The sequence below is a fragment of the Balaenoptera ricei genome, chromosome 1 (assembly GCF_028023285.1).
Source record: "Balaenoptera ricei isolate mBalRic1 chromosome 1, mBalRic1.hap2, whole genome shotgun sequence".
In the NCBI taxonomy this organism is placed as follows: domain Eukaryota; kingdom Metazoa; phylum Chordata; class Mammalia; order Artiodactyla; family Balaenopteridae; genus Balaenoptera; species Balaenoptera ricei.
In genome coordinates, this window is record NC_082639.1 from 34738667 (window position 1) to 34764763 (window position 26097).

At 41.0% G+C, this 26097-nt stretch overlaps 3 protein-coding genes across 13 annotated transcripts in view; 2 read left to right on the forward strand and 1 right to left on the reverse strand.

Annotated features, from left to right (window-relative positions):
* ZMYND12 (zinc finger MYND-type containing 12) overlaps positions 1 to 17703 on the reverse strand; it is a 36439-nt gene extending 18736 nt beyond the window's left edge. For 2 of the 3 annotated variants that reach the window (XR_009502811.1, XM_059920062.1), the window contains exons 1-3: positions 17411 to 17703; positions 6903 to 7044; positions 5260 to 5446 (exon numbers count right to left, since the gene is read on the reverse strand). Coding sequence is in view for 2 of the 3 variants with exons in the window: in XM_059920062.1 (XP_059776045.1) it covers positions 5260 to 5446; positions 6903 to 7044; positions 17411 to 17520 (439 nt within the window). In the remaining variant the exon portion in view is untranslated. The remainder of the gene's footprint in view (positions 1 to 5259; positions 5447 to 6902; positions 7045 to 17410) is intronic. The other variant, XM_059920072.1, reaches the window with a different exon arrangement.
* A 175-nt stretch (positions 17704 to 17878) lies between these two features.
* Positions 17879 to 21503, forward strand: PPCS (phosphopantothenoylcysteine synthetase). Of its 3 annotated transcripts, none has more exons than XM_059920088.1 (3): positions 17879 to 18594; positions 18767 to 18870; positions 20641 to 21503. In XM_059920088.1, the coding sequence occupies exons 1-3, from the start codon at positions 18087 to 18089 to the stop codon at positions 20962 to 20964; spliced, it is 936 nt and encodes a 311-aa protein (XP_059776071.1). In that variant the 5' UTR covers positions 17879 to 18086; the 3' UTR covers positions 20965 to 21503. The 3 variants fall into 3 exon arrangements, with proteins under 3 accessions (XP_059776071.1, XP_059776082.1, XP_059776091.1); XM_059920099.1 differs by having other exon boundaries at positions 18070 to 18149; XM_059920108.1 differs by lacking the exons at positions 17879 to 18594; positions 18767 to 18870 and adding an exon at positions 18900 to 19087.
* A 2487-nt stretch (positions 21504 to 23990) lies between these two features.
* CCDC30 (coiled-coil domain containing 30) overlaps positions 23991 to 26097 on the forward strand; it is a 153574-nt gene continuing 151467 nt past the window's right edge. For 4 of the 7 annotated variants that reach the window (XM_059920004.1, XM_059920008.1, XM_059920006.1 and 1 more), the window contains exon 1: positions 24818 to 24896. Coding sequence is in view for 1 of the 7 variants with exons in the window: in XM_059920039.1 (XP_059776022.1) it covers positions 24705 to 24896 (192 nt within the window). In the remaining 6 variants the exon portion in view is untranslated. Of the gene's footprint in view, positions 24897 to 26097 lie in introns of all 7 variants that reach the window. The other 3 variants (XM_059920012.1, XM_059920018.1, XM_059920039.1) reach the window with 2 other exon arrangements.

Consider the following 26097-nt stretch of genomic DNA (forward strand, 5'->3'; position numbering starts at 1 on the left):
GCTAAGACATTTATCTTGGGAAACAATTGGTAGGGGGCACTGATATATATTGGAAATTTACATTTTTCATTGTCCAGTTCTCCTTGACAGAGGTATTGCTGAAAAAAGGAAGGCCCCCAGGTCAAGCCGAACCACATCTAAACAAGCATCAGTCCCAAAGGAAAAAGCCTACTTGCCAGAAAAAAACTACAAGGCTGCAAATTCAGAGAGCAGGGTATAATGAGGTGAGAAGAACAAGCTGTGACAAGCAGGTCAGAACTAAGATTGTGACCAGTGTGTGGGTAAGTTCAGGCATGCCCTCCTACATACAGTGCTTACCTGGAGAGGTGTAGGGATGGAGTAGAGGTAACAGAGACCTAAAGTTGCCAAAGGAAGTGAGACTATCCGAAAGGGTGACTTTCAGAGTATATGCAGTAGAGAGAGAAAGGATGGCCAGTTCATGGAGCAGTGGTACTTGTCTTAAGGGTGAGACAGCAGGCTTACACTGGGTTAGTGGCAGATCTGAGAGACATCGTGGGGGAAGATTTTGCAGGCTTGCAGATGAAACTAAAGGACCACAGAATAAAACAGTCACAGACGATTCAAAGGTGTGGCTGTGAGGCACACAGGGGAAGCAAAAGGAATCATTTACTGAGGGGCTGCCTTACACTATGCCTTACACATGCCTTACACTAGGCTAGGCCATCTGCATCTGTGATTTCAGTCTGCCAACAACCCTGCAAAAGAAATATCAGAGGAGGAAACCGTGCATTCATTCAACCCTATATTCATCTAATCTGTTGAGTCTCTACCGCTCTGCCAGATGCTCAGTGCATGCTGGATCCCTGACCTTAAAAAGTTCACAGTCGAGTGAAGTCGTTACACAATAAAGAAACAAAAAGTGAAGTGCTAGGAAGGAAATGAACAGGACACAGTGATCAAAAAAGGCACGGAGAAACCTACATTGGATGATTAGGGAACACCTCTCTGAGAAGGTGGTGTTTAAGCAGGTACCTGAAGGCTGAAAAGAAATCAGCCATGTAAGAGGGAGAAAACAGCATTCCAGGTGGTATGTGTGAGAGCCCTAAGGTAAGAAAAAGCTTGACGACTAGGATCACAGGGCTAGTAAAGAGTTGGAATTTGAACCTAGGTTCTCCCGGTTCCAAAACACTAAAAACAGTGGGGGAAGATGAGTAAGGTGGCTCCTCTTTGAAGTGTTACTGAAAATGTCATTTCTAGTGTGTTAAAATTCCGAAGTTTTACTTTGAAAAAAAGGATGAATGCCTCTTATTTTTCCACTCCAGTCTGGAGGAATCTCTAAAGTGGGAGAGGCATGTCCACAGGGGATGTGATTTATTTAGACTTTCAAAAAGGTTGGCAAGGGGCTTCCCTGGTGGCGCAGTGGTTAGGAATCCGCCTGCCTATGCAGGGGACACGGGTTCGTGCCCCGGTCCGGGAAGATCCCACATGCCGTGGAGCGGCTAGGCCCGTGAGCCACAACTACTGAGCCTGCACGTCTGGAGCCTGTGCTCCGCAACAAGAGAGGCCGTGACAGTGAGAGGCCCACGCACCGCGATGAAGAGTGGCCCCCGCTCGCCGCAACTAGAGAAGGCCCTTGCACAGAAACGAAGACCCAACACAGCCGAAAATAAATAAATAAATAAATAAATAAATTAAAAAAAAAAAAAAAAAAAAAAAGGTTGGCAAGGTTTTAAATCAGTAACTGTGGGAGTTAAAATGAAACCTTCCATTTAGACAGCACTTTTCTGCTTGCAAAGCACTTCCATGTCCATTATACATGAATTCATTTAAACCTCAAAACAATCCTGTGAAGAGGACTCAGATTCAACAAATGCTTACATAGTTCCCATTTAGGTGTCAGGTTCTAAGGAGTTTTTGAGTACCTTCCCTGCACTAAGTACTGTTCTGTATGTAAAGACACTATGAGTAGAAAGAAAAGACAGAGTTCCAGTTCTCCCTGAACTTATGGTCTAGTGCAGGAGAGGAACTTTAATTAAATAATCTCATCAAAAAATGTATAATTATTATCAAAGTGAGTGGCCAGAAAAAAGAAAGAGGTTTCTAAGTGGATACATAAAAAGAGACCTGACCCAATCTGGGGGCTTGGGAAAGGGTTCTAATCAGGGGGTGGTGACTCAAGCTGAGACCTGAAGGATGAATAGGAGTTAGTTAGGTGAAAAGGAAGGGAAGAGAAGTGGGGGAAGTGGCTAGAGAAGAACCTTCCAGAACAAGGAAGCATCACAGTGCTTCTGAGGAACCAAGAGAAGGCCAACACAACTGAAAGGGAGAGAGAAAAGAATGAGAGGTGAGGTGAGAGAATTCATAAAGGCTGGACCAAACAGGGACTCATAGGTTGCTTTAGGAACTTGGTCTTTATTTATTGGAGTGACTTGGTCTCATTTTGTTTGGAGACCAGGTTGGAAGGAGGCCAGGGAAGATGTGCAGAGACCAGTTGGCAGGTAGTAAACCAAATAAAAGATGATGGGATTTATGCCAGGGTGACTTTTCCAAAATCCCATAGCTAGTCAGTGTCAGAGATAAAGAGAGCCTGGGCTGTATTTTCTTGTCCGGTGCTCTTCCACTAGTTTGGGAGGAGGGACAGTCCAGAATGGGGAGTCAGATCTGAGTAGGCTAAAGAGGGCATTCTTGCGGCTAAGTGGCCTGGTATGAAGTCGGAGCCCAAACCAGTGAGGAGGGGGTCCATGCAGAAGAGGCATCCCAGAATAGGAGTCAGAGCCCCCAAAAGGAGAAGAGGGCATCTGCAAGGGGAAAGGATAGGATTGGAGATGGGAGTTTGGCTCATACAGGGTAACCAATTAAATATATAAATACATCAGTGGAAATGGAAGCCAGCATTCTCACTGTCAGAGAATGGAGCTATAGACATGAAATGGGAGAAAATGAGATTGAACCCTGTGGATTTAAATGTACTCCTATGGACCCATGATCATATACAGATACAGATGTAGAGACGGAGATGGAGATTTAGAAATAATGCGCATATACACATTATTATATTTACACATGTTCCCTAATTCTGTCCATTGAGAAGCCTGGGAGCAGCCCCACCTCAATAGCAACGAGTATGTCCAGTGCACAACTCTTGGCTTCTAAATTCCATTTTCTACTAAAAGAAATCAGAGTTCCTTGGAGGTATGATCCAGAAAGCAGGAAAGTGATCAAAGAACAATGGGGAAGAATTCCCTGGCAGTACAGTGGTTAGGACTCCACACTTTCTCTGCCTAGGGCTCAGGTTCAATCCTTGGTCGAGGAACTAAGATTCCGCAAGCCACGTAGCCAAAAAAAAAAGAACAATGGGGATGTGTTAAGGAGACACAGAAGCCAGTGTGATGGGCTGCCCCTTGCCAAATCAAGGACAGTTTGAACATCAAATTAATGATAGTAATGGATTGTAACCCACTAAATAAAATAGGAAAACAACAGTCTATGTTGATATAAATAAATAAATGAATTCATTGAAAGTTTGTTGAGGAATGGAATATTTATATAGTTCTAAATACCTCTCTATAAAATACTTATTAATTGCAAAGAGAAGAAAGAATAACTTTACAGAGAAGAAGCCTGGCAGACACCACCTTAATAAAGTAACTTAAATGAACATCATCAATAATGGAACAAAATAAAAACATGTGCCAACTTATAGGATGGGATGAGAAGAACACAGCATCACTTCAGTGATATTCCTGCCAAAGACACATCACCTGAGTCCAGTCATGAGGAAACATCAGAGAAACTCAAATTGAAGGACATTTTATAAAATAATTGGCCTTTAATCTTTGAAGGCATCAAAGTCATAAAAGTCAAGGAAAGATTGAGAAACTATTTCAGAATGAAGAAGACTAAAGACACATGGCAACAAAATGAAAAGTGTGATTCTGGACTCTACCCTTCTGCTGTAAAGATGTGATTGGGACAACTGGAAAAAGCTGAATGGGGTCTGCTCAGTAGATAATCATGGATGATAGTTGTATTGTGGTTATGAAGGAGACGTCTCTGTAGGAAATACATACTGAAGTAGTCAAGGCATAGGGCATCAGGTAAGCAACTTACTCTCAGATAGCTTAGGGAAAAAGTTCTTTGTACTGTATTTCCTACCGTTTTACTTTTTAAAAAGTTTTTTTTTTTAATAGTGTCTGTTAAGATATAAAGTAGTAGTACAGGGCTTCCCTGATGGTGCAGTGGTTGAGAGTCTGCCTGCCAATGCAGGGGACACGGGTTCGAGCCCTGGTCTGGGAAGATCCCACATGCCGTGGAGCAGTTGGGCCCGTGAGCCACAATTACTGAGCCTGCGCGTCTGGAGCCTGTGCTCTGCAACAAGAGAGACCGCGATAGTGAGAGGCCCGCGCACCGCGATGAAGAATAGCCCCCGCTTGCCGCAACTAGAGAAAGCCCTCGCACAGAAACGAAGACCCAACACAGCCAAAAATAAAATAAATAAATAAAAATAAAGTAGTAGTACAGTACCTAAAAGGCTGTAGATGCTCAAAAATGTTAATTCCCCTCAAAAATGCTAATTCTCCTGTTGTAGCAACCACCATGTGTGATGTCTGTGCCCTGCTCTCAGAACTGCCTCTGCCATCCATAGGAGCGGGTTCCTATTTTCATGTTTGAACTATGTGACCCTGACACAAAGGTAGATACAGATAGATGCCACACTCAAGCTGAGTCAACATAATTCTTTCTTCCAGGAATTTAACATTGGAAATCAGATGCTAATAATTAGTTTCTATAACCCACCTTGAACCTGGAGGATATGTAAATTCAATGTAAATTCAGCTACATCTGACATTTTGGGGTAGCTGTCTTCTGTAGTAAGAAGAGGGTAGAAAAATCTGGTCTGCAGAGATGGAAAATAAAGCAGATGCAGAGAGAGAAACCGAGAAACAGAGACAAGAAACAAGACCTCAAGACCCAAGAGAGAGAAACAGAGACCACCAGCCTTGGTTTGTTATAGCATTCTGAGTATAGTATCTCATGAAGTCTCATTTCCCTTAGGACACCTCAGCATCCTAATAAATTTCCTCCTTTTGCTAAGGCCAGCTAGAGTGGATTTCGTTCAGTTTTACCAAAAAGTCCATGATATCTCCTTCCTCACCTTGTGCCAAACTTTACAGCAATCCTGCTCTTCCACAAAAGGTATCCTGGTGCCACTGCCAAAGCTGGATGTTTTGGCCACTGATATGACCCAGTATAGCACTTCTTACAGGCTCCAGGGGGTCTCAAGTCAGTTTCACTTACCAAGGCTGGCCTCGGCCAACAGCAGGTAAGCAGGTACCAGCTCTACTGAACTCAGGCCATGAACACTCATGCGGAAGCGAAGAGAGTGCAAAGCTGCCGGGACAGCATCTTCATGTTTTCCTTCAAAGATATATTTCTGGGCGACGGTGTAGCAAAATTCGATCAAATGCTTCTGTGGAAAAAAAAACTAGACTATCTGAGACAGTCTAAGGGTGAAAGGCAATGGTGGATATAGGTACACCTGGAGATAGGGCCAACACCTGATGACCTGCTCGAGAGCACACAGTGAGCCTGTCTGCACTGAGGCGGACATGAGACCCAAAATAGGTGATTAAAAAGGCAAACTCGGGGGCTTCCCTGGTGGCGCAGTGGTGGAGAATCTGCCTGCCAATGCAGGGGACACGGATTCGAGCCCTGGTCTGGGAAGATCCCACATGCCGCGGAGCAGCTGGGCCCGTGAGCCACAACTACTGAGCCTGCGCGTCTGGAGCCTGTGCTCCGCAACGAGAGGCTGCGATAGTGAGAGGCCCGCGCACCGCGATGAAGAGTGGCCCCCACTTGCCACAACTAGAGAAAGTCCTCGCACAGAAACGAAGACTCAACACAGCCATAAATAAATAAATAAATAAACAAACAAACAAACAAATAAATAATAAATGGCAAACTCTGGACTGTGAGTTCCTCAAGGTCCGGGAACAAGTATCTTTTCATCTTAGGTTGGTGCTTGGCATAAATGAGTGCTCAATATAAATTTATTAAATGATTATTATTCTTACATTTCTAATAAAATTTTAGTTTAGCAAAGCTGTAATGGCTCAGGACAATCTAAAATGTTCTGCCTTTCTATCTGAGTTAATTTTGAAAGAAACATATTTTTCCTTCTGGAGTTATCCTGCTTCACTAATATCAGAAACAACTTTAACTCTGCATTGTTCTAAGGCCACTCTCAAAGTGTCACAACACTAAAATTGATGAATCTTTTGAGATTTATAGCTTATAGAGCATTAGTTTTTTTAGAATAATTCAGATGCTACCAATGCCATAGTAATAGTTTTCCTAATCTCCTTTATTTATTAACTAGTATATTCATACATCATTTTTTGACCTACTTTGTGCCTGGATTCTTATTACAGTACTTGGCATATATGGGTGTTATGGCTGAAATTTGTCCCCCCAAAATTCATATGTTGAAGCCCTAACCTCTAGTGACTCAGAATGTGACTGCATTTGGAGATAGGGCTTTTTAAAGAGGTAAGTCAAAATGAGGCCATGGGGTGTCTCATAATCCAATCTAACTGTGAGGACAAGTCTGCAAGCCAAGGGGAGAGGCCTCAGAAGAAACCAACCCTGCTAACACCCGTTGTTGATCTTGGACTTCTAGCGTCCAGAACTGTGAGAAAATAAATTTCTGTTGTTCAAGCCACCCAGTCTGTGGTACTTCGTTACGGCAGCTCTTGGAAACTAATGCTGCAGGTTTTCAGTAGATATGTGGAGAACAACAATGGTATTGAGCACATAAAGACATAAAACCAAGTCTCTGCCCTCAGAGGTTATAGTTTAGTGACCGTGCACAGTACAACCTTTCCCCTGGACAGGTTCTCTGCACCCGTGAGTTAACCCTGCAACCATCCTATAAGCCCTACCTGCCGCTGCTGCAGCTGCTGCAGGCCATGCTGCCGTTCTTCCTCTGAGTTGTAGAAGGGCATGGAAGTGCGCAGGGGAATCAGGAGCTGACATATCTTCTCATGGATGCTGCCCCAATCAGCTCTTTGATGAACCACACCACTGACAACAAAAACATGGACTTCATTATCTTTACGTTTGGCTTGACCACTGATTCTCCTGGCCCTACTGCTGGCCCAGCCCTAGAAACTAGAAAAGTAAGCTCAGCACAAACCAGGCAGGGAGCCCAAAGCCATTTCTGACACAAATCGCTTTTCCTTCATGTGGTTATTGGATGGTGTAAAAACCAGGGGTGTGGGAGGATGTTGTTTCTGCAGGCAGTTATATGCCGTGGTTATTCTGCTTTTCTTCTTCATTAATAACAACAAAGACAACTTTAACTCTGCATTGGTCTAAGGTCATTTTCAAAATATCTGAACACTGAAGCTGATGAATTTAAGGGTCTTTTTCTTAGGGAAAGGAAAGAAATTTACATTTGATGAGGCTCTAGGAGACACTTTCCCAATAATTAGTATGTATACCAATTATAGGTATATATATATATATACACCAATTATAGGTGTATATATATATACCAATTATAGGTATATATATATATATATATATATATATATATATACCAATTATAGGTATATATATATATATATATATATATATATATATGTTGCATGGCTTGGGAGAGCACCATTTGCATTGTCTTCTGTGCTCTAGGAGGGCCATTCACATAGAAAACACTGTGAATGCCCTCCAGTCCTAGTGGTGCAGCAGGTGGTCATGAAAGTAACTGTTTAACTTTTTGAAAACAAGACAAAATCATTATTTTCTTAAGGCAAGGAAGCACGGGTGTCGAGAGTGAGTAGTTACTCTAGGCCTGTACTCCAAAGCCAGTCATTTTTTAGTTCTCCAGAGGGAAGCATTGTGGCAGTTTGGTATACAGCTTTTCTGACTGTTTTATATGCATACTTAGTATTTTTTAAACACTTAATTGGACAGCACAAATATAGAACATTCGCATCATTGCAGAAAAATTCTATTGGACAGCACCCCTATAGAGAATCTACTCCCATTCTTTTTCTTTTCTTTTTTTTTTTTTTTTTATGGCCATGCCATGTGGCTTGTAGGATCTTAGTTCCCCCGACCAGGGACTGAACCCACATCCTTGGTAGTGAAAGCGTGGAGTCCCAACCACTGGGCCACCAGGGAATTCCCTCCTATTCCTTACATAATTGCCTCTATGAATGACTCCCAAATCTATTACCCAATCTGACCCTTCCTCCAAATATTTTTATATAATTGATACATAATTGATATTGATATATAATTCACATACAATAAAAGTCATCCGCTTAAAGTGCACAGTTCAATGTTTTTATTATATTCATGAGGTCATATAGCGATCACCCTATCTAATTTCAGGGCATTTTCATCACTCAAAAAAGAAACTCCAGTTATTCTAGCAGGTACTCTCATTCTTCCCTCCACCCACTGTTGCCCAGAAGCCACTAATCTATTTTCTCTGTGCATTTGCCTGTTCTGGACTTTGCATATAAACGGAAGCAGACAATATGCCTTTTATGTCTGTATTCTTTACTACTGAATGCTATTCCACCGAATGGCTATATCATTTTTTGTCTATCCATTCATCAGTTGGTAGATATTTGGGTTGTTTCCAGTTTTTGGCTATTATTATTAATGAACATTTGTGTACAAATTTTTTGTGCAAACATATGTTTTCAATTCTCTTGGGTACACCTAAGAATGGAATTTCTGGGTTATACAGTAACTTTATGATTAAACTTTTGAGGACTGCCAAACTGTTTTAACATAGGTTGTACTACTTTACAATCCCACCAGTGATGTATGAGGGTTCCATTTTTTCTACATCCTCGTCAATGCTTGCTATTTTCTGTCCTTTTTTATTACAGTCATTATAGTGTGTTTGAAGTAGTATCTCATTGTGGTTTTATTTTGCATTCCCTTAATAACTAATAATGTTGAGCATCATTTTATGTGCTTACTGGCCATTTGTATATCTTCTTTGAAGAAATGTTGATTCAAATCCTTTGCCCATTTTTTTAAACCAGGTCCTTTATCTTTTTATTGTTGAGTTTTAAGTGTTCTTTTCATATTCTGGATAATAGATCCTTAACAGATATATGATCTGCAAATATTTTCTCCAATTCTGTGGGTTGTTTTTCACTTTCTTGATAGTGTTCTCTGATGCACAAAAGTTTTTCATTTTGATGGTGCCCAACTTATCTATTTTTCCTTTGGTTCCTTGTGCTTTTAGTGTCATATCTAAGAACTGTTCCCTAATCCAAGATCACACAGATTTACAACTATGCTTCCTTTTAAAAGTTTTATGATTTTAGCTCTTATATTTAAGTCTTTTTGAACATGTTGTAAAGTATGGGTCCAAATTCTTCTTTTGCATGTGGATATCCAGTTATCCCTGCACCATTTGGAAGGGACCATTCTTTCCTTAACTGAATGGTCTTGACACCCTTGTTGAAAATCAATTGACCATACAATTAATCTACAACTAAGGAGACAAAAATATACGATGGAGAAAAGAAAGTCTCTTCAAAAAGTGGTGCTGGGAAAATTGGACAGCTACATGTAAAAGAACATTCTCTAACACCATATACAAAAATAAACTCAAAATGTATGTAAGACCAGAAACCATAAAACTCCTAGAGGAAAACATAGGCAGGAACACTCTCTGACATAAATCACAGCAATATTTTTTTGGATCTGTCACCTAAAGCAAAGGAAATAAAAGCAAAAATAAACAAATGGGACCTAATTAAACTTAAAAGCTTTTGCACAGCAAAGGAAACCACTGACAAAATGAAAAGACAACCTACTGAATGGGAGAAAATATTTGCAAATGATACGACCATCATATATAATCCATCATATATAAATAGCTCATACAACTCAACATCAAAAAAACCAACAACCCAATAAAAAATAGGAAGAAGAACTGAGTAGACATTTTTCCATAAAAGGCATGTAGATGGCCAAGAGGCACATGAAAAGATGCTCAACATCACTAATCATCAGTTAAATGCAAATCAAAACCACAATGGCTATCATCAAAAAAGAACACAAGTAACAAATGTTGGCAAGGATGCGGAGAAAAGGGAACCCTCATACACTGTTGGGGGAAATGTAAATTGGTGCAGCCACTGTGGAAGACAGTATGGAGGATTCTCAAAAAACTATAAAAATAGAATTACCATATGACCCAGCAATTCCACTCCTGGGTATATAGCCAAAAAAAATCCCCCAAAACATTCATTTGAAAAGATACATGCACCCCAATATTTATAGCAGCACTATTTACAGCTGCCAAGATACGGAAGCAACCTAAGTGTCCATCACCACATGAATGGATAAAGAAGATGTGACATATATATATATACACATACACACACACACATACTGGAATACTACTAAGATGAAATTTTGCCATTTGCAGCAACATGGATGGACTTGGAGGGTATTATGCTAAGTGAAACAAGTCAGACAGAGAAAGGCAAATACTGTAATGATATCACTTATATGTGGAATCTAAAAAATACAACAAATTAGTGACTATAACAAAAAAGAAGCAGACTCGTTGATATAGAGAACAAACTAGTGGCTACCAGTAGGGAGAGGGGCAATATAGGGGTATAGGGTTAAGAGGTACAAACTACTATGTATAAAATAAGTTACAAGGATATATTGTACAACATGGGGAATATAGCCATATTTATAATAACTATAAATGGAATATAATCTATATTTCATTTTTAAAAACTGCAAAAAAAAAAAAAAAGAAAAAGAAAATCAATTGGCTATAGATGTATGTGCTTATTTTTGGACTCTCAATTCTATTCCATCAATCTATAGGTCTATCCTTATTCCAGTACCACACTATCTTTATTACTGTAGCTTTGTAGTAAATTTTGAAATTGAGAAATGTGAGTCCTCCAACTTTGTTCTTTTTTGAGATTTTAGCTATTCTGGGTCCCTTTCATTTTCATATGAATTTTAGGATAAGAGTGTCCATTTGTGCGAAAATGACAATTGGAATTTTTACAGGGATTGCATTGAATCTGCAGATCAAACTGTTTCATATTAAGTCTCCCAGTCTATGAATATAAAATATCTTTCCACTTATTTAGGTTTTCTTTAATTTTGTTCAACAATATTTTGTATTTTTCCAGTGTATAAGTCTTGTACTTCTATGGTTATTCCTTTATTTAAAGTGCTATTGTAAATGGAATAGCTGTCTTAATTTCATTTTCAGATTGCTCATTGCTAGCATACAGAAATATAACTGATTTTTGCATATTTATCTTGTATATCCTGTAAACTTGCTGAATTCATTTATTAGCTCTAGTAGTTTTTTTGTGGGTTCTTTAGGGGTTTCTCTATATAAGATCATGTCATCTGTGAAGAGAGATACTTTTACTCCTTCTTTTCCAAGCTGGATGCTTTTTATTTCATTGTCTTCCCTAATTGCCCCAACTAGAACCTCTAGTACAACGTTGAATAGAAGTGGTGAAAGTGACACGCTTGCCTCATTTCTGATTTTACAGGTGAAAGATTTTATAGTCTTTGACTATTAAGTATGATGCTAATGCTGTGTTTCTCTATGGTTTTTTCATATATACTCTTTACCAAGTTACAGAAATTCCTTTCTATTCTTACTTTGTTAAGTATTTTTATCATGAAGGGTGTTGGATTTTGCCAAGTGTTTTTTCTGTATCTATTGAGATGATTATATGATTTTTTTCTTTATTCTATTAAGATGATGTTTTATATTGATTGATTTTCATATGTTGAACCAACCTTGAATTCCTGGGAGAAATTCCATTTGGTCATGATATATAATTCTTTTTATATTCTGCTGGATTTGGTCTACTAATATTTTGTTAAGGATTTCTGCATCTATATTCATAAGGGATATTGGTCTGTAGTTTCCTTTTGATGTTTTTCTCTGGTTTTGGTGTTAGGATAATATTGGCCTCATAAAAAGTTGGGAACTCTTCCCTCCTCTTCTATTTTTTGGAAGAGTTTGTGAAGAATTGTTAAGTCTTCTTTAAATATTTGACAGAATTCACCAGTGAAATCTTCCTAGGCTTTTCTTTGTGAAAAGGTTTTTGATTACTTAGCTAAATCTCTTTATTTATAGACCTACTCAGATATTCTATTTCTTCTTGAGTCAGTTTTGGTAGTTTGTGTCTTATTAGGAATATATTTCATCTAGGTCTTCAAATTTGTTGGCATACAATTGTACATAGTATTCTCTTATAACCCCTTTTATTTCTGTAAAGTTGGTAGCAATGTCTCCACTTTCATTTTCTTTTTTTTAATATTTACTTACTTATTTATTTGGCTGAGCCGGGTCGTAGTCGCGGCATGCAGGAGCTTCATTGAGGCATGCGGAATCTTTAGTTGCAGCACGCAGGATCTTTAGTTGCAGCATGTGAACTCTCAGTTGTGGCATGTGGGATCTAGTTCCCTGACCAGGGATCGAACCCGGGCCTGCTGCACTGGGAGCGCAGAGCCTTAGCCACTGGACCACAAGGGAAGTCCCTCCACTTCCATTTTCTGATTTTAGTAACTTGAGTCTTCTTTTCTTGGTCAGTCTAGCTGAAGTTTTGTCAATTTTGACCTTTTTAAAGAAACAACTTTTGGTTTTGTTGATTCTCTGTATTGTTTTCCTATCTTTTATTTCATTTATGTCTGCTGTAATCTTCACTATTTCCCTCCTGCTAGCTTTGCGTTGAGTTTGCTCTTCTTTCTCTACTCCTTAAAGTGTAAGACTAGGTTATTGGTTTGAGATCTTCCTTCTTTTTTAGCTGTGTTTACAGCTATAAATTTCCTTCTAGGTACTGCTTTCACTGCATCACATCAGTTTTAGTATGTTGTGCTTTTGTTTTCATTTCATCTCAAAGCATTTTCTAATTTCTCTTGTGATTTCTTCTTTGACCCACTGGTTGTTTGTGTTATTTCTACACATTCATAAATTTACCAAACTTCCTTCTCTTATTGACTACTAATTTCATTCCATTGTGGTTGAAGAACATACCTTGTATATTTTCAATCCTTATAAATTTACTGAGATTTTTTAATGATCGAACAGCTTGTCGACCCTGGAGAATGTTCCATATGCACTTGAGAAGAAAGTATATTCTGTATTCTATAAATGTCTGTTAGGTCTAGTTCATTTATAGTGTTGTTCAGGTCTTAAATTTCCCTGCTGATCTTTTGTCCAGTTGTTCTATTCATTATTGAAAGGCAGATATTGAAGTGTCCAACTATTACTATTGAATTATTTATTTCTCCCTTCAGTTCTGACAGTTATTGCTTCATGTATTTTGAGACTGTGGTTGGATGCATACAATCATGGGTTTCTGCATTACTATTGCCTATTATATATTTTTATTTAAATGTGAGAAAGTTAGCTATTTGATTCCATTTACACATATTCCAAAACAGGTAACAATAACCTAGGGCAGGGATTAGCAAAGTTTTTCTTGGGGCCAGACAGTAAATTTTGGGCTTTGCGAGCTACTTGGTCTCTGTTGCAACTACTCAACTCTGTTGTTGTAGCATAAAAGCAGTCATAGACAATACATAGCTGTGTTCAAATACTCTCTCTCCTTCCTTTCTTCTGGGACAACAGAAATGCGATAAAATATCTTCTTTATAAACTGTGACAGCTCTCACAGAAATGACAAAAAGCATTTTTAAGGGTTTTTTGATAATTATTGAAAACAAATCAATAAAAGCACTTAACAGCCAAAATAAAGAAATAGGTGACTTCCACAGGGTATTTATTTAATACGGGCTTACTGAGTAATTGTGTGAGCAATGGAAATATTAACTTACTTAACTGCCTGAACTTTTTTTCTACAGACAGCACCTGCATATCTTGCCTTTCTAAAGAAAGGGCGCATATTTATATATTCCTGAGCTCTCTTTATTCATCTGTATCACCCCTCACAGCCATCACTGGGTCATGCATAAAGAAGGAGTTGAAAAGTATGCTTTCAAATTAGGGCTCACAATCAAATAGCTTGTGGGCCAGACATGTTTTGTTTGGCCATTACCATGTTTTTTAAACTAATTTGAATGTCGTTAGGCGGGGCATTCATTCTCCAGTTCACCACAGATCTTACTATTGAATACCACTTCACTGTTTTCTCTTCCTGGACAGTGAAAGCATTTTAATTTGTGCCCCATATGTTAAATGAAAGGAAAAATTATTGCAAATTACTCTTATCTATATGCTACGACTTACTAACCTATAGTATTGAAGCCTCTTTCACCTATAATGTTTCACTGTGTACTTTAATAAAATTGCCTTCTCTTAAAAATGTTCTATTTCCTGGGAACATTCTCACAATCCAACACAGAATGATATGCACAAGATTACACAGAGTGTATAAAATAAATGTATTTATAGGAAAAGAGCATAAAGAAATTCACCAAAATGTCAGGCTATTAATTATCTGGGTTGTGAGATTACGGATTATTTTTCATCTTTATATTTTGTATTTTCAAGTTTTCTGTAGTGTGCATGAATTACATTTATAATTGGGAAAAATTATTTTGCAAAAAAATAAACTTTCACAAATTCAAGTTGACTGTCCTTCCTGCTCTTTAAATTTGGGATGAGGAAAAACAATATTTATTGAGTGCCAGCATGGTCTCAGGCATGGGGCTAGATGCTTTACATTCAACTGTGAAAACCCTGGAAGGGGATATTAAAGGCCCTCATTTGTGAGATATAGAACAATTATCACAGTTTTATTTTCTGGAAAAATCATGAAATCTCTAGGACACAAGGATATAGAAATCTGGAGCAAAGGTAGGGGGAGAGTAGAAGACCTTAAAAATAATTAAAGGAGGTGAAAGAAGAGAAAGAAAATAATGGAGGATAAGGGCATAGGAAATAATTTATTCATGCATTCATCAAATATTTAGTTTCAATTATTTCAAGATACTTTGCTGGAGACCATAGGTTATACACAGATGGGTCTGAAACAGATCAAAAGATAACATACATATGACAGTCCTTCTACATATTCAACATAATATCCTGCATTAACAGAGCATAATAAAATTGAGCTAACATGTTCGCCAACAACTAAAGTGAGGCAGGGAAATAAGAGTCATCTGAGAGGTACAGAGTAAGTACAAAGTGAGTTGAGAGGAAGGAGGAATTGCTTCTGGCTGGAGGGATGAAGGGGACAGGGGAAGAGGTAGGTGCTCATATCAGGCAAAGGAGTCTTATCTCTCCCCAGAGTGCCAGTCCTGTACTTAAAATTGTTTACTCAGGACTTCCCTAGCGGTCCAGTGGTTCCAACGCAGGGGACCCGGGTTCAATCCCTGGTTGGGGAACTAAGATCCTACAAACTGCGCGGCCCAGCCAGAAAAAAAAAAAAGACAGATATTAAACAAGTAAAACAAAAACATAAAAGTACAGAAAAAGTGAAGAAAAAATGTGAGAGAGAAAATCAGAGACGGGCATTTAGGTTGGGTTTTCCAGAAAGACCTCTTCGAAGAAATAACATTTCTGAGAACAGAAAGATGAAAGAGAGCTAGGAAGATTCGTGATTGTAGGGAAAGTTCCCAGCAAAGGCAACGGCCTGGGCAAAGAAACTGAGGGAGGAAAAGAGTTGGCAAATTAGAATTGAAAGAAAGCCTCTGTAACTGCAACAAGGAAAACAGGGGATGACTGGTGGGAAATGAAGATAGAGAAGCAACCAGGGCTTTGTAGTTTCTGTTACAAATTCTAAATTGTATTCTATATGCATTGAAGAAACAGCAATGAAAACACAGATGCTGTCCTTGCCCTCATGGGGCATACAGCCTAGTGAGGAATACAGACCACTGAACAAGTGATTTCAATCCATGTCATAAATCTGAGGCTAAGGGACCTAAAGAGTGCTGTGAAAGCACTGAGGAGGGACACCTAATTCAGTCTCCACTGGGACCACTGCAACTGAGAAGTTACGCAGCCTTCAGTGTCTACCTTCCAATCTAAAACCATCCATGACCCCCCAGAGGATAAATTCCAAACTCCTTGATCTCATGTCACTGTTTGGCCCTAATCTTTATCTTCTTGGTTTAAACTCCTACTACTACCTATCACAATGATTTTTAAACTTTTTTTTTTAACTCAGCGTACAGTAGGAAATACATTTCACTAGTACAAAGACACATATCCACATAAATCATTAAAACAAAAGTTTCAAGAAACAATTCAAGTAGGATTATTCTGATACTTTCTATTTTTTTTTTTTTTTCTTAAAATGCTGGTTGTGATTTATTCATGACCCGCTAATGGGCCCTGGACTGCAGTCTGAAAATCAGTGACTGCTTCCTCCACGGTTACCTTCTCTACCCACCTCTGAACAAAGTCTGTTCTCTCACCCTTTACCCAAGCAGTCCTGCATGCCAGGAGTGCTCTACCTTTCCTTCTTCATTGTTCATTCACCTAGCAATTTCCTTCTGACCTCTCAAGACCCAGCGCAAATGTCACTTCTTCAGAGGAACCTTTCCAGATACTGCCCCATCACCATGCTTCCATCCTTAGAGGTCCCAGGGAATAGTACTCCCTGAGTGACAGCACTTGTCATGTAGGGTTGTATTATAATGACTTTCTTTTTTAAACAAGTTACTTGGCTCTGGACTAGGTTTCTGGACGTCAGCAACCTAGCTGTTTTATCTCAGGTGCCAAATAGGGTCCAATCTGAAGCAAAGATCAGTGGGTGTTATGCTGAATAAATGAAAACTGATCTCATCTTGTACTACCCTCCCCACACTGTCACCATCTTGGCTATGCTCTGACAAACTAACTTTCTATCTATTCCTCAAACACACCAGAGTCTTCCCTCCCTCGGAGCCTCACTGTGCCACTCTTCCCCCAGCATTTCCCTGGCGGGCTGTTCCTACTCTAACTTCAGATCAATAGTCTACCTTCAGAAAGGCTGTCTGCCCAACCTCCCATCACATTTCCTTTGTCTTTATGGCATTTATCACTCTCTGAAATTATCTTGTTTTGTCTGTTGGTTTACTTATCTTTCTCGTTAGATTTTTTTTTTTTTTTTTGCCAGAGCCGCATGGCATGTGGGATCTTAGTTCCCCGACCAGGGATCGAACCCTCCGCCCCCTACAGTGGAAGCGCGGAGTCTCAATCACTGGACCGCCAGGGAAGTCCCAGAACATTAGATTTTTGAGGGACGTGGTCTCCCGAGTTTCCCCCAGTAAGTTCAGCACCTAGAACAGTGCATAGCGCACAGTAGGCGCGCAACAAAACATCCGGGGAGGAATGATTGAGTGGGAGAGGAAGCGGACGCAGACACAGAAGTCTTAGGGGCCTGTCTTGAAGCCGCTTTGAGGGCTCCCTGACTGAGAGAGAGGGGGTTGAGGCGCCCAGGTGCCACGTTTCAGGGCCTACCAGTAGTAAGTGACTGTGCAGGCCCCGCAGACCCGCTCGGCTGGCGCTTCGCACACCTCACAGCAGAGCCGGCGCCCCTTGGGCACCGCAAGAGGGTAGATCACGTTCATGCTGCGGCAAACGGTGTTGTCGGTCTCTAGGACCGTTGCCTGGCGAGGACACACTGGACGGCGGTGTCACGTGACCAACAAGGCGCATCCTCATTCCAAGCATTTCGAGGGCAGGGGGTAGGGGCGTGCCTCGACCGACACTTGGAGTGTGTTTGTAGGGTTTAAAAAAAACAAAAAACAAAACAAGCCCCGCACTACAAATCCAAAGGTTAAATGGCCGGGCACTCAAATTTTAGCGAGGTCCAAGCCTAGCAGAGTCTGTATGGTAGCCGGTAAGGGTCAAACACAGCCAGCTCTTCACCCAGACTAGGAAACTAAACGAGGGGGTGTGACTCCTCCAGCTGCCTGCCCAGCCGAGAACTCCCGCCAGCTCAGTGTCAATTGCGCACGCTGTGGGGCGGAACCAGCACGCATTTCCAGACCTGCAGAAACCCGGCGCTGGCTTGCAGCGCTTGGTAGCGAACCGCCCCCTCACTATTGCGGCTGCGCGTGGGCCAGGTACCGGGGCAGGGGGCGTGGCGCCGAAGACCCTGTAGTTTGCGCTGGCGCGGCGCGTTCCGGGACCGATGGCGGCAGTGGACCTGGTCGCCGAGTTCCCCCAGCCCGCCGGTGCTGCGCGCTGGGCCGAGGTGATGGCTCGGTTCGCCGCCAGGCTAGGCGCGCAGGGCCGACGGGTAGTGTTGGTCACGTCCGGCGGCACCAAGGTCCCCCTGGAAGCCCGGCCTGTGCGCTTCCTGGACAACTTCAGCAGCGGGCGGCGCGGTGCTACCTCGGCCGAAGCCTTCCTGGCCGCGGGCTATGGGGTCCTGTTTCTGTACCGTGCTCGCTCTGCCTTCCCCTTTGCCCACCGCTTCCCGCCCCAGACCTGGCTGTCGGCTCTGCGGCCCTCCGGCCAAGCGGCTTCGGGCTTGCTGAGCTTGGAGGCAGAGGAGAAGGCACTCCCGGGCTTCGCTGCGGCTCTGCGGAGCTACCAGGAGGCTGAGGCTGCCGGCACCTTCCTGGCCATAGAGTTCACCACTTTGGCAGACTATTTGCATCTACTGCAGGCTGCAGCCCAGGCGCTCAATCCTCTAGGTGCGTGCCTTTAGGTGTCCATCGGATGCCGGGAGGCAGAGCCTTTCCCCCAAGACGCGCATCCCCTTACCCCCTTTTTACCCACGGCTCTCACAGCGGGGGAACCTGAGTTGAAAAGGAGCTGACCCCATACCCTTCTCCGATTTATTACACCCTGTGCTTCTTTTTGCAGGCTCTTCTGCGATGTTTTACCTGGCTGCGGCCGTGTCAGATTTCTATGTTCCTGTGTCTGAAATGCCTGAACACAAGATCCAGTCATCTGGGGGCCCACTGCAGGTGATGGGCGCTTCTCTTCCAGAGATCTGATTCCCTATAACCAATCTTGGGTTAATTTCCTTTTGATCTGGAGATGGCCTTTCTGCATTCCGTATGTGCTAGGCACTAGGGATCAGAGATGACTAAGACACCGCTCTCCCTCAAGGACCTCACAATCTAGTGAGGTTGCTGGACACAGACATAATTACTGTACAGAGTGATAAATGCTCTAGTAGAGGTACGTACAAAGTGAAGTCAGAGCATGGGGTGAGTGAATCTCGGGGAAAGTCAAGGCTTTCTGGAGGAGATGGCTTGAACTGGGTTTTAAAAGATGAGCAGAGGGTGTACCAGACAAAGTAGGGAAGGTCACTCCAGATAGAGTAAACGACTGGAGTTTGGAAATGGGCAGTGTGTTGTGAACTGAAGTTGTTTGGTAAGGCTGGAGAGCCTGGAGAGTGGTGGGGATGGAGGGCAGACTGAAGAGACAGCTTCCTACGTAGAAGATTTTGTATTCCTTCTTAAGGAGCTTGAACTTTATCCTGTGGAGCCAAGGGAAACCAAAGTAGGAGAATGAGATAAAGTTTTTGTTTGAGAAGAACATTCTGGCATCAGTATGAAAGGTGAATTAGAGAGAGTGGTGGGGGGTGATTAGATGGTGGTTATTGTTGCAGTTTAAGGAAGAGGTATGGGGAAGGTAGTGGTGTGGTTGAGATGCTGAGATGATCTGGCTACTTGGAACCTGAGGGAATTCTTAGTCATTTACTGGGTGATACAAGTAGAATTTAAATAGGAGAAACTACCTGTGGGGCACTTGCTGACTTTGTAGAATAGTTCATTTGTTCATTTCTTCAACAAATATTTATTGAGTACCTACTATATGCCAGGCCCTATTGTAGGACCTGGAGATAAAGCAGTGAAAAGAAACATAGTGTGCCCTTGTTTCGATTATATTCTGCAGAGGAGACAATAAGTAAGTCAAATGCATACTATGTTAGGTAGTGATAAATGCTAAGGAGAAAAATAAAGCGGGGAATGGGTATGTGATCCCTATCCCACTTGCTAACTCTTTGAGGAGAAATCCTGACGGTTAGCTTAGTGATTTCATACTTTTTAAATTCTGGGAGCTTTAGTTTATCCTGTAATTCCTGTCATTCTTAGTTCTATCTTGAAAGTACACAAAACGACTCAACATTCCCCTTAGAAGGGATTGAGAATAATATAGTAGTATTTGATGAATGAAAATACAGTCACTTCTGTTTCCTCAATGCTGAGATGGTACGTGACAATTTTATTTTTTTTTTAGAAGTTACAGTTTTTAAATGGAATCAAATAGCCAGTCTAGCAATGCAAGAAATATTTTAGGCTGAGAGGTTTAAAAACTCAACCTTATTTGAGCTTCTGCCAAACTAACATTTGCATAAACAGATTATTTGCATTTGTTTATTTGAGGGTTTGGTTTAAAAAATAAAAGGGAATGTTTGAGAAAATGTAATGCTGTTCTTTAGAGCTCTATTAATGGCGATGAGGTTTGCAGAGCAGGGCTAATTCATAAGACATGGTTTGCCCCAGAATATGTATGAAGCCTTGAAATCAGGCATCCTTATGAACACTACAGAGGCAAGGCTTTTAAGTAAGCATTTAATATGCTTTAAAAAGTTTGAAGTGAGAAATCCCACTTAAACTGACATAGCCAAACATCTGAGTCTCTGCTTCTTTAGTTTCCCTCGAGATTGACCTGGTTGGTAGGTAGTAACCTTGTTTGCTTATTAAGTTTCTCTTTTTCCAATACAGATAACAATGAAGATGGTGCCAAAAATGCTTTCTCCTTTGGTTAAAGACTGGGCTCCCAAAGCATTTATAATTTCCTTTAAGTTGGAGACTGACCCCTCCATTGTAATTGATCGTGCACGGAATGCTTTGGAAATTTATCGACATCAAGTGGTGGTGGCTAATATCCTTGATTCACGTCGGTCCTTTGTGGTTATTATAACCAAAGACTCAGAAACCAAGTTATTGTTATCAGAGGAAGAAGTAGGAAAAGGCATAGAGATAGAAGAGAAGATAGTGGATGATCTTCTGTCTCGACATACCGCTTTTATACATGACAAAAACTGAAGTAAAAAGCCTTTATTTATAGGATCAAAAATTGTTCAGTGGACCAGGGCTCTTACAGATGGTGAGAACTAGAATAAATCCTTTGCTTTCTTAAAGACAGAAAATGAAGGGGAAAAGCAGTGAGTGGTGTGCAGACGAATATTGCTTGGTGTTTGTCTTTTAAAGGTCTTTTAATACTCATAAAACATGAAAACAAAGGTAAAGCAGTATGACCAAACCACCTGACACACTCACCTGAATGTTATCTTGATTTTGAAAATGATTCAAGTTGTTTCTCACCTAAAAAAAAAAGAGCTTATTGGGAATTATATTCCTCAAAATATACATGTGGGGCCTGAATATCAATCTTCTTCATACTGTAAAAGGGATTATGGATGCATGAATGGCCATGCTTTGAAGATCAAATATTTGTTCATGCCTACTATGTGATAGGCCCTGAGGATTTTGAGGATTCAAGAGATGAATAAACATGTCTAGTTTGGGAAATGGATATATAAAAAATTAAGTACAATAAAGTGTGTGCCCCAAAGCCAACACAATGGAAAGGATGATGTTGTTTTTTTTTTGTTTTTTTGAAATTTACTAAAGATGGGAGTAGGAGAGAAGGACACCTCCCCAAAGATAGATTACCTATAGAATGATGATTGTCCCACTACATTTACTCCTTGCTTCTTGTCCTAGACTCACTCCATATTTGAGTTAAGAATTTACCTTTCAAATATTTTAGAACTGCTCTTGAGGGAAAGTTAACCCGGGCTTCTACCTGGGGCCATGCAGGGCCCAGTTGGTGCCCACTGCCCTGAAGGAGGCATTACAAGGTGGTAAAGAGTATGGGTTTTGGAATCATCTTAGCCGGGTTAGACCCTTCCAGCTGTGCCACCGATTAGCATTGTAAACTTAGATACCTGACTTAGTTTCCTCATCTATAAAATGGCGATAATTTCTCTGCAAAATAACACCATTTGTTGTGAGGATTAAATAAATAAAATGGTGAAGGTAAAGCATGAGTCTGGCACTTGGCACGTAATTCACATTCAATAAATGGTTGCAATTGCTGTTTTTCTCACTTAGCAAGGCAGTGTTTTCAAAGCTCCCACTGTCCTGGACTTTGAGTTGGGAGTGCAAAAGAAGTGGAGTCCAGAGAAATACCCTAAATGACCCATAGGATGGTCCGGAGTGCAATGTGAAACACTACCATTAAGGACTAGGTAGAAGCAAGTACTCTACCTCACATAAATGAGTTAAAATGCAATTCATGGAGTGAGTTGGGAAGGGTAGCCCAAATTGTGTCTGATAATAGAAGTACAATAAACTTTAATTGAAAAGATATGAACAGAAGTGCTAAGATACATCTAAATACTTCAGGTGAAGTGTTTAGGAAATGTGACTTCATTAAATCAGGAAGCAGAGGAAAAGTAACTGCAGCAATCAGGACTTCTCTGGAGGCAGAAATCCCATTGAACAAAAATCTTAAATTAACTTCTGGTCCAATTGGCAAAACCTAAAAAGCAACAGACTAGGCAGTGGCTGCAGTACTAAAGGGGCATGGAATAAAAGATTGATTTTCTTCCCTACATCTATAGCTTATGTGGATGATGGCTGTCATTATCTTTGACTGTAGAGTGAGGATAAATGGAGTTAGAACTAGAAGTGATTCTGATGTTTGTTTTTATCATAATTATTACTTCCCTTGGGAACCATTTTCTGTTGTGTTTTGTTAATGCTTAAAAACAACCACCACTACCCTAAATGGAATTATTTAGAGTGTTTTCCAATTCGGTTTAGTTTCCATTCAGAGCATTTAAACAGTATTTACACATGTAAAAATTCCAAGAAGTTGTTTTGTTTGTTTGTTTAATCAGCAAGTGGAAGTGTGTAAAGAATGAAAGAAAACTAAGAATGAGGGTGGTCTAATGGTTAGGATGAGGCACTTTCACTGCCTTGGCCGGGTTCAACCCCAAGCCACAGCTCGGACAAAAAAAAAAAACCTAAGAATGAAAAGGAACATAAGTCAGTGAGAGCAAATAAGGAACTTGATCTAGATCGGAGGACTAAGGAAAGTATCCTTGAGGAGGAAATGACGCTTGAACTGCTACACAGAAGTTAAGTGGGCTGGAGGTGATGGTGGTGAGCATCTCAGATAAGAGAGAAAAACACTTGCAAGGGCTCTGGTGCCAGAAGGAGAGATTGAAGCACTTCTAGAAAGTAGTTTATGCGAACAGTATCCGTCCAGATAAAGCATGTAGAACCGGCAAAGCTTTGGAAAGGATCCTATGAGAAACTAGAATAAGACTAAGAAATGTCAAGTATGTGTTTGGGATACCAGCAAAGCAAGGGCCCCAAAACATGAGTAAAATCGAGCTTTGATGAACTAACTAGAATCTTGCAATAAGAGCATTTAAATGAAGATGATAAAAACCGAGGCTATGTTAAATTTTTATTTTTATTTTGCATTACATAGGTGGAGGATACTGTTCGCATAAACCGAATTTTCAGTGCTTAGGGCTTCTGAAGGACTTCAGCTTTAGGGATAGTTCTAGTCAAGTCCGGTTTCTTCATTTTTACAATAATAAGCCGATTCCAAAAGTGTTGTGATTTGTCTTAGGTGCCCCACCCAGGTGACAGATTCTGACCTAAAATTCAGAACTCCTAGCAACCTCCCCCTTTAAGAATGAAGTTACTTCTAGAAAAATAAATCCAAGTTTATTAGGCTGGGGCTCTCGATAAGGCCTGGCGGGAAGCTACATGAGAACTATAAACACCCTGTGGCAAAACTTACACTTAAAAGTTGCAAATACGCGCCTGTACGTTACCATGGTTACTGTAGAGCCAATGGGATGAGCCATACCTTCGTTCCCGGAGCTAAGCCAGAGGCCAACGGTCTGCGCCGTAGCAATGGTCTCTGGCAGGAAGCACAGCCCCTGAGCCAATGGTGCGTGTCGTTTCTATGGTTCCCGCCGGAAGGACGCGGCGTCTCCGCAGAAAGCGCGGTTGCTATGACGCCCGTGACCGGACCGGCACCTGCAGCTCTCCGCTGAGCAGCGGTGGAGCGTAGCGGCCCCCAGACACTCACTGCGCTCTCCAAAGGACAATTTCCGGCCTGGTTACTGAGGTTCCCGCCGCAGCCCCAAGGAGGAAAGCAGCTATTCTCCGCTTTTTTTTTTTCTTTTTAAGCATTCCAGGTCTTTCCCGCTTTTCTGCCCAGCAGGGCCCGAAACGACAGGAGAAGAGACTCACCTGGCTTGGCCTTTCTCTGCCTGAGGATGGATTCGCCGGTTTCCCGGGACCCACCCGCCTCAGGCCTTTAGAATTAGGCTGCTGCTTTTATTTAAAGACGGCTTAGAACCCTCAGTCTGTTAGGTAGACGTTCCTTTTCTCACTTTCCAGGCGAAGACTCACCCCTGCACAGAGACTGCGTCTGAAGGTCCAGGCCATGACAAAGTCCACCGAGTCACGGATTCCCCTGGTTGTCGGCCTGTGAACAAAGAACTGCCGTTTTCTCCGTTTTGCCCTATGTTCGCCATGCAGAACTTTAATTCCTGATGAAGCTCTGGAGGCCTTTTGTATCCTCAACATCAGACGTCATCAAGTCAGTTACCTTCTGCCTTTCAAGCTACAACCTCATCCACTTCCCTCATTATCCTGAGCGCCAGTTTTCTCATCCTGCTCATTCCGCAGCCATTCTCACGCTTTCTTGTCCACACTGCACACTCCTGAATGTCCACACTGCACACTCCTGAATGTCCATTCGTCTCCACCACCTCTGTCATCTCTACACGACCTCCTTCTTTCCTGCTACAATGCTTTGGGTATCTAAGTATTTCACATTCTCCAGTCCTGGCATCATTTGGAAGATTTTCTTTGTTTCTCTGTGCTACGGCAAGCTTTCTGTCTTGGGTAAACTAGAGACGAGAATGGAGAAGCACACATTGGTAAATACAAACAGTAAATTTCTACTAGTGTGTTTTGAAAGTGGAGGGGAAAAAAATCAAAATGTATTTTTTGGGCTTATCTCAGTCTTATATAAAGAAGGAAGATTGTTCCTTGCTTAAGTGAATACTGTGTTAGACATACATTTTCGTGATGCATTCATGTATGTGAAAAGATCATTCAGAATGATCATGTAACAAGATTTCAACTTTAAGTCCACATGAACCCAAAACCGTGATACGATAGAATTTTCGGGAAAGGAGATGCTTGAAACAGTTCTTGTGCCTCCTTTTCATGTCGGTTTCTTAATCAGAAACATCCCTTGTGATGTGAGTCAAGAAACAACAACAACAACAAAAAAAAACAGGAGGAATGATTGAAAATAAATATTTTTGGCAAGGGGGCAGGCTTAATAGTCCTAAAAAGACTGGAGCAGAGAGGCCTTAAAAATAGAATATGATTTATTTAGATCCAGTGCAATTGTATTTTAGCATGGAAAACTTTATTTGTCTTAAAGTGTGTGTTTCTCATTGAGTCTTACTGTTCTTAAATGTAAAGTTATTTTGAAGATATGCAAAGTGTACCTTTTTAACAGGTATTTGTGGGGATAGAATGATTTAGATATTTTTATTGCTCAGGCCAATTACAGCAGTTATTTGTGATGTTCATGCTTAAAGCCAAGTCAGGTTTCCAAATACTGAGAAATTCAGCTTTCTTTTTTATAGTAGATTGGAAAAGAAAAACAAGTTCTGCAGCTTTTTCAATTTTTCACATTAAATGGGAACTGAATAAATTCTAACTCTTGAAAAAAGAAGCTGTTAGATGCTATATGGTAAGGAGTTTTCCTTTCCCCTTCCAATATGTATTTATTGAACAAACATCATTATGGCAATATTAACATAAAATTAAAAAAATTTTCCTCTCACCCCTAGCCCAGTGGTTCTAAACCCGGGACAGGTGTGGGGGTATTTTGCTCCATAGGGAACATGTGGCAATGGATGGAGACATTTGTAGTCATCACTACTGGGGATGTATAACTGGTACCTAGTTAGTAGAAGCCAGGGATGCTGCTCTACATTCTACTGTGCACAGAACAACCCCCCACAAGAAAGAATTAGCCAGCCCCAAATGTCAGTAGTGCTGAGGTCGACATATCAACAGTTCATTTTTCTGTTCTGTGTCAGTCTTTGCTTATGTGCATAC

Bases quoted from the DNA above. Each gene is read 5' to 3' on its own strand.
- PPCS (XM_059920088.1), top strand. From the start codon at position 18,087: ATGGCGGCAGTGGACCTGGTCGCCGAGTTCCCCCAGCCCGCCGGTGCT. The intron at 18,595-18,766 runs GTGCGTGCCTTT...TTCTTTTTGCAG, and splicing joins CCAGGCGCTCAATCCTCTAG to GCTCTTCTGCGATGTTTTAC. The intron at 18,871-20,640 runs GTGATGGGCGCT...TTTCCAATACAG, and splicing joins CATCTGGGGGCCCACTGCAG to ATAACAATGAAGATGGTGCC.